Source organism: Pipistrellus hanaki (assembly GCF_964339955.1).
Source record: "Pipistrellus hanaki genome assembly, chromosome: 19".
Classification (NCBI taxonomy): domain Eukaryota; kingdom Metazoa; phylum Chordata; class Mammalia; order Chiroptera; family Vespertilionidae; genus Pipistrellus; species Pipistrellus hanaki.
Genome location: NC_140521.1, coordinates 2,479,984 through 2,492,743, shown reverse-complemented (window position 1 = coordinate 2,492,743; position 12,760 = coordinate 2,479,984). Strand labels below are relative to the sequence as shown.

The 12,760-nt window shown below is 52.7% G+C and overlaps 1 protein-coding gene across 1 annotated transcript in view; it reads left to right on the top strand.

Moving 5' to 3' along the window:
• Positions 1-355: 355 nt before the first annotated feature.
• LIMK2 (LIM domain kinase 2) overlaps positions 356-12,760 on the top strand; it is a 52,799-nt gene continuing 40,394 nt past the window's right edge. Inside the window, exon 1 of the mRNA XM_084867490.1 lies at positions 356-538. Coding sequence (XP_084723616.1) covers positions 523-538 — 16 coding nt within the window. The 5' untranslated portion in view covers positions 356-522. The remainder of the gene's footprint in view (positions 539-12,760) is intronic.

Here is a 12,760-nt window from a genome sequence, read left to right as displayed (position 1 = left end):
TTTTTCTCCATATTCCTATTCTTGATTTCAGGAGTGCTTGAGAGTCAGGAGACCTGGGTTCCCAACCCAGCTGTGCCATTTCGAGGTAGTCGAAAACGATGGTATCCTCTGGTCCTCAGCAGTCCCCATCTGTGAAATGGGCTGAGTTCTCTTTTGAGTCCTCCCGCGCTGCATCACCTTTACCAGCTCCGGCAGCCACGGAGGGACCCACTGGCACTAGGGGGCGCTAGGACCGCCTCCGAGCCAGGGGCCAGGGCCAGCGAGGGGCGGGGCCGGTGTGAGGCGGGGCCTTTACGGGGCGGGGTCAGCGTGGGCGGGGCCGGAGAGAGGCGGGGTCAGCGAGGGGCGGGGCGTCGGCGGGCGGGCCCGGGTGCCAGGTGCGGTTTGGTCCTCCCGGGGCGCCGTAGGCGGTGCATCCTGCTCGCGCCCGGGGCCAAGGTCCTCCCGCGCCTGAGGCGACAGCGGGCACCGCGAAGAGCCGCCGGGCCCCCGCCCCTTCCTCCGCGCTTCCGCCCCGGGACCATGGCCGCGCCGGCGGGTAAGCAGGGCCGCGCCGTCCGGTCCGCCTCTCTCCCCGCGGAGGCCGGGCCCGGGCGCCTGAGGGGAGCCGGCGGCCTCTCGGGGGTTGGGGCTGAGGGGACCCCCATGCGTGCGTTCGGGCTCCTCAGCGGGAGGATTGGGGGAGCGAGCGCAGTGCTCCCCGAAAACCCGGAGGTGGAGGGACCGGGGACTTGGGGCGCTGGAGGCGGAGGGCGCCCCGGGGACCCCGGGAGGAAGGAAGGGGGTGCTGGCTCCGCGCGGGGCCAGCTTTTAGCCGCACTTCGCGCCCGCAGATCCCCAAGTTCACACCTTTCTGAGGAACCACGGGGCCTGGGTTCCCGAGGAGGGGGGGGGGTGTGGGGTGTGGGGAGCACGGGAATCTGGGGGTTCGGGGTGGGAAGTTACCCCGGGGCCTGGGTTTTCTGTGGGAAATGGAGGAGTCCCAAGCTCCCCGCCGCCGGTGCTGGGGCTCCGGGCAGGAAACAGGGGCGTGGGGCTCCCCTTGGGGCGGAAGGCGCGGACTGGCGGAAAGGGGGCTGGAGCATCCTCCCTGGGGCGGGGCCCCCGGGCTCGGGTTCTCCCTTAGCCGAAGACACGTGGCCAAGCGCCTCCTGGAGGGAAGAGTTTGCAGGGGGGGAGGGTGAAGGGGTAGCTGGGCCTGCAGCGCCGCCTGCCCCCCCCCCTCGGTCCCCGCACACACCACCCTGCCGCTTCCTGCCCCCCTGCCCCCTGCACGGGGGGCTTGTGTGGCCCGGCCCCCAGGTCGCCCAGGGTCAGCGTCCAGAGCTTTCTAGAGGCGGCAGGAGGGAGCAGTGGAGGCGGGAGCTGGTCCTGGATGTCTGCCCCCCACTTCCTGGCTTTCAGCCCGCGGACAGTCACTTCCTCCATCCTGAATGCAGGGACCGGGCCGCCGGTGGGTCACTTCCTCGCCGTGGGAGCCCGGGGTTTTCTCCTCGTTCTGGATCATTGGCTTCTGGAGAGAGAGGGCTAGGGGGAAAGGCACTCTGTCCGTTTCATTTTTCTTTTTTTTTTAGATTTCAGAGTTCTTCAACTCAAATGATTTTATTTATTTTTTGAAAAAGATATTTTATTGTTCATCCTCGCTGGAGGATACTTTTCTATTGATTTTTAGAGAGAGTGGAAGGGAGGGGGGGACAGATAGAGTAACATCCACATGAGAGAGACACACATCCATATGTTGTCTCCCGCATGCACCCCTGACCTGCATGCACCCCTGACCGGGCTGGGGATCAAGCCTGCAGCTGAGCTGCTTGCCCTGGACGGGAATGGAACCTGGGACCCTCCTGTCTGCAGGCCAGTGCTCTGTCCTCTGAGCTAAGCTGGCTAGCTAGGGCTCCAATGGTTTTCTATGACTCTTTCTAACCTCTGTGTAACGTAGGTCCCCTGTCTTGCACCTCGATTCTTGGAAACGTGTAAGATCTTGGCGTGCACGTGTCGGTTAGGTTTCCTCTGAGTGAACGAAAAAGCTGTCCCGAGGCATCCAAGCCTCTGGTGCATTCGTTTACGTGTCCTGCCGTCAGGATGCTTGTTGGCTGTTTCTGTGCCATGCGTGCGCTTAGCCAAGCACGGAGGAGCAGAGGGATGGAGTTCACAGACACGGGCCTGGCCTTCGTGGTGCTGGCAGTCCTAGAGGCGGACAGGAAGTCATCGAGGTAGCAGTGGGGATGAGTGCTACAGTAACTGAAATCACACAACGAGGCAGTCAGCCTGCACCTGGGCTGGGGAGAGTGGCTGGGGATGCTTCTCTTTAAAAAGCAAGTGTATGCTTCCCCCTGAGACTCCGTAGAAATTGGTCCTGCAAAGGAAGGGCGAAGGGGGCAGAAGGGACAGTGTGAAAAGGCCCCAAGGCAGGAAGGCGTGGAGGAGTGAAGAGCTGAGAAAGCCAGCCTGGCTTTTTTATGGGCGAGGAGACTGCGGGGCAGAAACCAGGCAGAAACCACCTCCAGGTGGCCGGAGTTTGCATTTTCCAACTCGAAATTGAGTGCTTCATCCTCTCTCTCTCACAAACACCGGAACGAGCTTGCACGGGGAGGCAGAGAAGGAAGTGGGACCTCACCTCTCCCTGCTTCTGGCCAAGCTGCCTCAAGACAACTCCGATCGCTGTGTAACAGGAGAAGCAGCAACGGCGAAATCCAATATTTACGTGATGTCTGAGGCACTGGGCCAGGACAAGGGTTACCTCTGCTACATTCTAACAGCTGCTGGAGCCCGGGAGAGCTAGGGATCGTGTAACTCTCCTCGTTTTACAGAGGAGGAAACTGAGGCTCGGGGACGAATATGCCTTTGTCCAGGGTCACTCAGCTAGCGGGAGAGCCAAGGCTGACCTAGGACTTACCTGTCCCCTTTGTAATGGTCTGGCACACCGTGAGCCCTTAACAAACATTTGTAGAAATAAAAAATGTGATTGGGGCCTTGGAGAAATTCCTTGTCTGCTTAGCGTAATGAAGGGAAAGAAAAAAATACACAAATGGGAACAAGCTATATAGTACACGCACCTTCCCAGGAGCATGGCTTTCCCCTCCCCCACAGGCACCGTCTCCTCACCTCTCAGGGACCCCAGGAGGCTTGCAACCAGGGCAGCCATGGGCAGTTCATCCCTGGGAAACCCTTGAACTTGTCCCCAGGCCCCCTTTTCTCTGGGGAAAAAGAAGAGACAAGCTGTATAAAGCCTGCGTGTGATCACATTGTGGCGTTTCAGAGGTGAAGGAGAACGTTATCCATCCTATAAATATATATTGAATTCCTACTGTCTGCCAAGCACGTCTAGGCCCTGGGGGTACTTAGGGGACGGAACAGACCAAATTCCCCGTGTTCTGGTGGGGAGAGAAGGACAGTAATGAGCTACATGACTATCGCAGGTCGGGGATAAATGCTCCAGAGAGAAATCAAGTAAGATAAGGACATAGGAGCGGTGGGAGGTCAGGGAGGCCTCTCTGGTCAGTGCCATCTGAGCAAAGGAAGCAAGGACTTGAGCCATTTGAACATCCAGGGGAAGAACATTTTAGACACAATGAGAGAATGACTAAGCCAGGAGTGTGCTTGGCATATTTGAACACCAGCAAGGTCTCCAGGATGGCTACCAGATCTGGTTAGGGAATGCTTCTTTAAGGAGGTAAGATTGAGAAGTCTTAAAAAAGAGGTTTGGGGGGCAGGGGGTGGGGGGTCCCTAGCTGGTTTGGCTCAGTGGATAGAAGAGCATCAGCCTGTGGACTGAAGAGTCCCGGGTTTGATTCCGGTCAAGGGCACATGCCCGGGTTGTGGGCTTGATCCGGAGCATGGAGGAGGCAGCCAATCAGTGATTCCCATCATTGATGTTTCCATCTCTCTCTCCCTCTTCCTTCCTCTCTGAAATCAATAAAAAAATATTTTTAAAAAGGGGGGTGGTTGCCTAAACCGGCTTGGGGACTGAAGGGACCCGGGTTCGATTCCAGTCAGGGGCATGTGCCTTGGTTACGGGCATATCCCCGGTGGGGGGTGTGCAAGAGGCAGCTGATCGATGACTCTCTCTCATTGATATTCCTAACTCTCTCTCTCTCCCCCTTCCTCTCTGTACAAAATCAATAAAATATATTTTTAAAAAAGGGGGGGGGTGGAGATAGTAGTATCCTGGTGGGGAAGAAACTGGAGTAGGAGTCAAAGCAGGGCAAGTTTCAAGGGCTTCCCAAAGGATGGTGAGTTGATCCATGTGGCAGAGGCAAAGATGGGGCGGTGGGAGTCATAGGAAGCGGAAGGTAAGGCTGGGAGGGTGGAGGAAGCCAGACTGAAGTGTTTTGATGCCAGGCTTGTGGAATTTTCCAGTCTGCAGTGGAGACCATAGGGTTAGAGGTAGGAAGAGTCACGATGAGGGCATTGGTTTTTGAACTATTCATGTGGCATGGACAGGCAGCATGAACTGGACAAGAATAAGGACGGGAACTAATCTGGAGCTGGGTCCAGCGGGCCCTGAGCTGGGGTGCTAGTGATAGGAATGTAGAAGAAGGCACTGACCAGCAGGAAGTGCCTCATGTCATGGGCAGGGCAGGTGCCTTGAATAGCTCTGGGTATGCGATGGAGGGGTCCAGGTAGGATTCAAGACTATGAGGTTTTAAAGCTGCATAGAAACCCGTCATGCTCAAGAGGCTGCGTTAAACTCTCCACACGGATGCATGTGCTGGAGGCTGGGTTGATTCCCAGCTTCTGACCAGGACAGCCTGGAGGGGGCTGAGTTTCAGGAACAAATTAGCAAGCGGTGGGGCATCGCTGCAGCATTTCAGTCTCTTAGAAGTCTATCCTGTTTCTTACTCTTTACCTTTCTTTATACAGTAGCAAGAATTAGACTTTATTTTTTTTTTAACGTATTAATTTATATCCAACGGTAGCTAGCACATGAAACCATTGCTTGGTTCTATTCCTGTGTACCTTGAGCGTCCATCCTGGGATTCTGTTTCAGCAGTTCCTCCTCATAATTTATTTTTCGGGAAAGAAAGTCTAAAATGTAGTCAAGTACATAGACTTTGACGTTAGCAGACCTGTGGTCTCATCCCAGCTCTGACACTTGTTAATCGGGCATTTTCATTTCCTCGTAAGTAGAATGGGAACAATAATAGTTCTTCAATACTAGTCCTTAACTCATGGGACCTTTATATTCGATTGATGCATGCTTGCATAGTGCTTAGGACACTGCCTGGCTCATAATAAGCACTCAAAGTAGGGTTTTTCCCCACCCACACACACCCCCATCATTGATAATGGGTAGAGAACTGCTGTCTGCAAATAGATGCATTGATTAATCGGTTCTCTGATGGAGATTCTTTGTAGTTGTTCCTCCAGATAAGAAATTGCCAACTCACTCACAGCTAAGTCAACGTGTGGTTGGAAGGGAGAAGCTGAGTGGCCCAAAAGCCACAAGAAACATCTGTCTTGTTTGTTTCTCTGCCTGGTATTTTTTTTTTCTTCTCTTTTTTTCTCTTTTTTAAATATATTTTATTGATTTTTTTTTTTTTTTTACAGAGAGGAAGGGAGAGTGATAGAGAATTAGAAACATCAATGAGAGAGAATCATCAATCAGCTGCCTCCTGCACACCCCCTACTGGGGATGTGCCTGCAACCAAGGTATGAGCCCTTGACCGGAATCGAACCTGGGACCTTTCAGTCCGCAGTCTGACGCTCTATCCACTGAGCCAAACAGATTAGGGCTCTACCCAGTATCTTATTACTCTGCCAAGCTTGCCCTGCCCCCCAGCACCTGGCTCGTCCCTCTCTGACATGGCTTATTTCTGCATACCTTTGTCCCTCACACCCCTGGAGTGCTCACCACGGCCCCCCCGCAGTGTGTGCCTAGTCGGTGTCTTGCACATGGGCACACAGAAAACACTTTCCGAATTTGTTTTGAAAACATTCCCTTCAGAGTTGGGCGGTTGGTGTTGTCAGCTCACCCTTTCCTCCCCAGCCAAGCCCCTAAATACACACGAAGACGGAAGAAAAGCTGCTCACAATTCAGTTGCCAGCTAAGTGCCCGCAAGTGTGGGAGGTATTTTCACAGATGGGACATTCTTTCTCGTAATCCTCTTGTTACCCTCCTTTTAGGGATTAAGAGACAGGCTCAGAGAGGTTACATGGTTTGCTTATGGACACAGCCAAGTTTCACACCTGGGTCTGAGTCCAGTTCTGCTTAACCCCTTACACGTGTTCCCGAATAAGCAAAAGGGCCCACGAGAGCAGCAGCAGGAACGAAACCACCTGAGATGCCTCTGCACCTTCACCTGAGCAATGAGGGGCCCCTGGTTTGGTGCCGCGGGCTCTCAGAGCCCGAGGAATCCTTTGATCTCTCCTTTTATGAGGGAAGACTCTAAGGTCCAGAGAAGTGCAGAAGCTTCTTAAAAAAAAAAAAAAATCATCTAATCTTTTTTCCTTAGACACTCCCTCGGGCAATATTTGGTGAGGCGGGGAGGAGGAAAACCCTTTGGGATAAGGGAGAGTATGGAGAGAAGCGTTAATCATTACTGTTAGACTTTCTCGTTGGTAGCAGGAAAATGCGGTCTTTTCTCTCTCGGCTGTTCCCCTGCCCCTCTGCTTTCCCGCTGTATCCGGGAACAAGTGGGGTTTGTGCCGCTGACCTGCCAGTTCCCAGGGGGCACAGCCGTTCCCCTGCTTGTTGTTTTGTGCTGCCCTGAATCGGCTGGGTGTTGTTCCCGGTTCTCATTGTTTGGTGGAATCTGAGAAGCACCGAAGCTTTTTCTCAAATGAAAGGCTCGGATCTGTGCATGTTGGTTCAGGCTCAGCTTTATGGTCTCGTGAGCTCTCCGGCCTCGGGGACTTCTCACCACTTTGAAGTCTGAGAAGGTCTCGTTTGCAGAAGCGCAGCTCTCAGACCAAGATGAAGGTGAACAGGAGTGTCTTGTGGGGAACGGCCCTGGCTCTGAGCTGGGGCACCAGGCCGAGCCCCGCCGCTGAGTGGCTGTGTAGTCTTGAGCAAGTCTCACCTTGTCGGAGGCTGCATAGGGTAATAAAAATGCAACCGATCCTCTAGCCTCAGAACCCTTTGAGCCCCTCCCAGACCAGTTTTCTGATGGTGAGGAAACTTGATTCTCCTTCTCTAAGGCCGTTTTTCTTTCAGAAAAAATGAAAGGGTTGGATTAAAGGATTTTTAAAGGCCATTCTAACCTTCATCCTGCCATCCTAGTGCCTGCCCATGCATTCACAGATTGTTGGAGGGGCACATCACCAATTATTTATTACGCTGGGAGAGAGAGATGTATATAAACTGAATGTATTTTATACCAGTATGCAAAAGGCCCCTCTGTAAGGAGCCGTTTGTTGCCATTTTTACCTTGTTTGCATGGCACATTTACCACTTCCTAAAAAGCAATAAATTCCCATAATCAAGGCGCAGTTTTCTGATCATTAAGCGCCTAATAACCTCCCTCTCCCCCTTATTGTTTGAGGCTGCTGGGGACATTTATTAATCAGGCTTCCTTTCTGGACTCTTACCATCAGTAGCCACTGTTGATAAGTCTGCAGATATGAGAGGCAAACACAACAAAAGGAGCGGGTGAACAGCCCGGTACAATGAGGTATTTTTCCTAGCAGTGATCGGCAAACTCATTAGTCAACAGAGCCAAATATCAACAGGGCAACAATTCAAATTTCTTTTGAGAGCCACGTTTTTTAAACTTAAACTTCTTATAACGCCACTCTTTCAAAATAGACTCACCCAGGCCGTGGTATTTTGTGGAAGAGCCACACTCAAGGGGCTAAAGAGCCGCACGTGGCTTGCAAGCCGCAGTTTGCCGATCACGGAAGGATGTCCCAGGCCGACTGGACTGGAATCTGGATCGGTCTTCCGTTAGACCTCGCAGGACACTCTATAAACGTTGTGTTATTATATTTATCTTACATTTCCTAGAATGAAGGTTGTAAAAGAGGATCATCGACTTTCAGGGCTGCATGGGAGCTGAAAATTCCAAGAGTATTCTCTTGATGAGTGTTTGGGCTCGGGAGGTCAAAGGCTCTGGGTAAACATCTTTACTCGAGTACAATCTGATAAGACCACCTGTAGGTAGTCACCCTGGGAGTCAGAGCACTTACTTATTTCTTTTTTTAAAAAAATATATTTTTATTGGTTTTCAGAGAGGAAGAGAGAGGGAAAGAGAGATAGAAACATCAATGATGAGAGAATCATTGATCCGCTGCCTCCTGCACTGGGGATCGAGCCCAAAAACCCAGGCATGTCCCCTTGACTGGAATCGAACCTGGGACCCTTCAGTCCTCAGGCCAACGCTCTATCCAGTGAGCCAAACCGGCTAGGGCTCAGAGCCCTTATTCCAGTGAAATCAATCTCTGCTCGCCGTTGGAGCTTATCTTTAGAACGCACCTTTATAGTTGACAGGTGGGTACAATTTTTCAGTTGGATTCACTACGCAGAGGGTTGTCTGTACTGGTCCAGGCTTTCTGTGAGGCCCAGCAGACCTAAAGATCTTCAAAATGTGATCTTTGCCCCTTTGAGCTGGAGGGAAGGGGACAGGTTAGGAGGAGCTGAGGGAGACAGACAAACATAATGCGCTGTAATTACAGAACCAACGATATAGAATAGGTACAGGCAAAATGAAACAAACGCTGCCTGCCTTTGGGGGACCACCCTGGAAGGATGGAAGCTTGATTTAAGGGGGAAAGGTTGGTGTAAAGTATTCTGAACATAGAAAGCCTTGAGGTGTGAATGTTAGGATGCAAGAACATGAGTGTGAGTGGCAGGAGTAGAAAATAGGTCAAGATGTGACTAGAGCATCCCTTTGTAAGGAGTGATGAGAAGTAAAGCTTCTTTGGGGCCACTCTGTGGAGGGCCATTCGTCCCCTCCGTAAATGTTAACGAGAAAAGAAGATGCTGATGAGGGACTGTGGGAGGCCCGGGACAGGCCTTGGTTCCCTCAGTCCTTCAGAGCTAGCAAGAGCCAGCTGTAATGCTGAGTGAGGAGTCCGTGTTCCTGCCTCAGGGCCTTTGCACGTCCCAGCCTCCAATGGAGTCCTCCCCTCCTCCTCTTGTGCATTGCCTCCATAGTTTATATTCGTTCTTTAGAGCTCAGCTTGGAAATGGCTGCCTGGAGGAATATCTGTTTGCTCTACCCTAACCCCATTTTCCTAGTTAAGAACTTGATATGGTCTTCACACCACTTGCCCCAATCCTAATTATATAGAATAATTATGTTCTTGTTCGATATCTGCTGCTTCATCTCACTTTTGTTTGCAGCACAGTGTTAGACACAGAGGTGGCATGCAGTCACTATTTGCTTAAAGAATGACTGAAGCGTGTCCACTGGGTTTAGCAATAAGCGGTCACTGTTGACTTAGGTGAGACAGTTTCTGAGAAATGGTGGAGGTGGAAGTCAGATTGTGGCAGATTGTGCGGTAAGTAGGAAGTGAGGAAATAAGGGCAGGTTTGTGTAGATAGCTTTTTAAAAATATATATATATTTTATTGAGTCTTTACAGAGAGTAAGGGAGAGGGATAGAGAGTTAGAAACATCGATGAGAGAGAAACATCGATCAGCTGCCTCCTGCACACCCCCACGGGGGATGTGCCCCCAACCAAGGTACATGCCCCTGACCGGAATCGAACCTGGGACCTTTCAGTCCACAGGCCGATGCTCTATTCACTGAGCCAAACCAGTTTTGGCTGTTAGAGAAATCTTGACTTTTGTGCCAGAGCTGGTGCTACTTAAGCGTGAAAAGGCTTTGAATCCCTCCAGACTGGAGAAAACAGGGCGGGCTCCGGAGCGTGTAGCAATACCAAGCTCTCTCTCGAATACCCTCATCCTACAAAGCCCTGGTCCTTTTTGCATTCTGGGAACAGCCAGAAGTCATTCCGAGCCAAGATACTGAATCGTTGAGTCAGTGGGTGGTCAGGTTAGAGACTATTACTTTTGGGTTAAAAATTAAAAACAAGAAGCAAGGTGCGGCTTCACAGAATGAGCTCTGCTGGGGCGGGGCGGCAGTTCACAAAGGGACTCTCGGAGCCCTTCCATGTAATTGTTCCAAAAAATGTTCCCAGCTCGAATCTCTAGACCGTGGGGGGTTCGGTTGGATGTCTGTGTTCATCCAAAACCCTCCTTCACCAATTCATTTTCCCACCCCCGCCCCCCACCCCCAGCAATAGCCCATTTGAATGAGTCTCTCAAGTCTTTCTGCTTTGGGGTCTGGGAGGGTGATGGCGCCCTCTCTGGCCTCTTACACCCAAAGACCAAAAAGGCCCCTCGGGAGAGCCTGAGAGGTTGAGATCCTGGAGGCGACGGGCGTGTGTATCCCATCACCAGGGAACTGGAGGAAAGGAGCAGGTGAGGAAGGGTTCTAAAGCCGTGGTCGGCAAACTGCGGCTCTCGAGCCACATGAGACTCTTTGGCCCCTTGAGGGTGGTTCTTCCACAAAATAACACGGCCTGGGCGAGTCTATTTGGAAGAAGTGGTGTTATAAGAAGTTTAAGTTTAAAAAATGTGGGTATCCAAAGAAATGTCCATCATTTGATGTTTGGCTCTGTTGACTAATGAGTTTGCCGACCAGTGGTACACACTGGCTTTTTGCTGTGAGAGATGAGTTTGCTGGCCCAGCCACACGGGCATGAACCGCAGCTCAGAAAACATGGAAGCCCGTCCGTACCAGTCAGTCGCTGTCACCCTGGACTGGCCCAGGGCTCCCCCCTCTCCTGGCTCCCCATCCCACTGCCAGGACCAAGCCCAACCTCGTCACCCCGTCTCCCAGTCTCCCCAGACCGGAGCCACAGGGGGAAGGACCAACCCCAACCCCGTCTCCCCGGACCCGGAGCCACAGGGGGAAGGACCAACCCCCATCTCCCCGGACCCGGAGCCACAGGGGGAAGGGGACTCTGGTCCCATCTCCCAGGCCCTTCCACACGCACCACTTCACCCCAAGCAGCTGAGCTTCCATCTGTTTTAAATCACGGCCTCAGGTGAGGCTTTGCTGGGGAAAGTACTCAGTGTGAAAACCATTGAAAACCAGCTCAGGGTCAGCCCTCAGGCCCCTGTGAGCTTGCAGGTCCGGTTTTGTGATGGAGCCGTTCCCCCTCACAGGCTCCTCAGGAAGCGGGTGCAGGTGCAGGGGGAGCCCCAGTGGCTCAGGAAGGGCCCAGTGGAGGGAAAGCCCCCCTGGGACTGGGAGGGTGAGGAAGGGCATTCCAGGAGGAGAGAACTGCAGGTGCGAAGGCGGGGAGGCAGGAGAAGCCCGCCCGGACTGGGAACTGTGGGAGGCGCTGGAGCCCAGGCCCAGGAACCCTGCTGGGTGAGGCGGGGGTCCCAGAACCCTCTGCCGGGCCCCTCTGCCTCCTGTGCTCTCTCCAAGGGTCCGAAGAGGGTCTCACCTGCCTTTTCAGCTCCTGGGGGCTCCTGGCCGCATCATTTCAATCTTTACCTGGCCCCGCCTCCTTCTCACATGCCCACTCTCGTGTGATCACGTGGCCCTGCCCTTGATCAGGGCTCACTTCCGTTTGTTCACGTGACCCTGCCCCCCCTTCATGTACTTACAGCAGTTCACGTGCTCACTTACGGCTGCCCACGCGGCCCCGCCCCTTTAACCACGTGCTCATTTACGCCTGTTCACTTGCTCACTTACGGCTGTCCACGTGGTCACACTCCCTTGATCACGTGCTCATTTATGGCTGTTTGCATGCTCACTTACGGCTGTCCACGTGGCCAAGCCCCCTTGATTACATGCTCGATTACATGCTCACTTACGTGCTCTTTGGCCCCTTGAGTGTGGCTCTTCCACAAAATACCATGGCCTGGGCGAGTCTATTTTAAAGAAGTGACGTTAGAAGAAGTTTATGTCTAAAAAATTGGGCTCTCCAAAGAAATGTCAATTATACTGTTGGTATTTGGCTCTGTTGACTAATGAGTTTGCCGACCACTGTTCTAAAGCCTTCCGCCAGCGAGTTCAGTTCCCTGGGCCATGAGGACAGCTGTCTAGGCCCCCACTGCTGCTGACCAATCTTGGGATGGCTGGAGCCGGGCATTGTCTATTTATGGCCCCTGTGCCTGTGGCAGTCTGGAGCTACCCGGAGAGAACAAAGCCGCACACACAGAGAGCACAAGGGAGTCTTGTAACAACCTTGCCCCGCTTTCTAGTGCTCAGTAAGGTACCACGGCTCCATCTCAGCTGCCCTCTTTATTTCAAGAAGTTGGCAGCCAGGCGTATTGTGTTCTGTCCTTTTTGGAGGGACATGGACCAGTTCTGCTATTGTCCACACTAATACCTTAGCCGGCACAGCCCTTCCCCACCCTCTCTCAGCCTTTGGTAAATCTTCCCCATCTTTCAAGGCTCAGCTCAAGTGTCCGCTTCCCCTACAAAGACTTTCCCGGCTCTCTAAGTGGAACGAGTAGGAATTAACATGGTGGAGGGAAAAGAGCGTTGTCTTTCCGATGAGCCAGACCTGGGTTGGGATGCTAGATCTGCCACGTGGCCTGTCACCCGTGGCCCCAAGTTTCAGTTCTCCCATCCATTCAGTGCCTCGCGGGATTCTTTTGGGAATTAAATGAGACAGTGCCTATCATAATTCTTGGCGTATAAGAGGCATTCATTAAAAGTTTATTCTTCCCCTTCTATACCTGTGACATCTTTCTCCGAGCTAAAATAACACTTTGCTTCTGCTTCTGAAAGAGCATCTAAGTGGGAAATGACTATGAGGAAGGATGTTTCTTTTCCCGGTGGATGTGCATCCC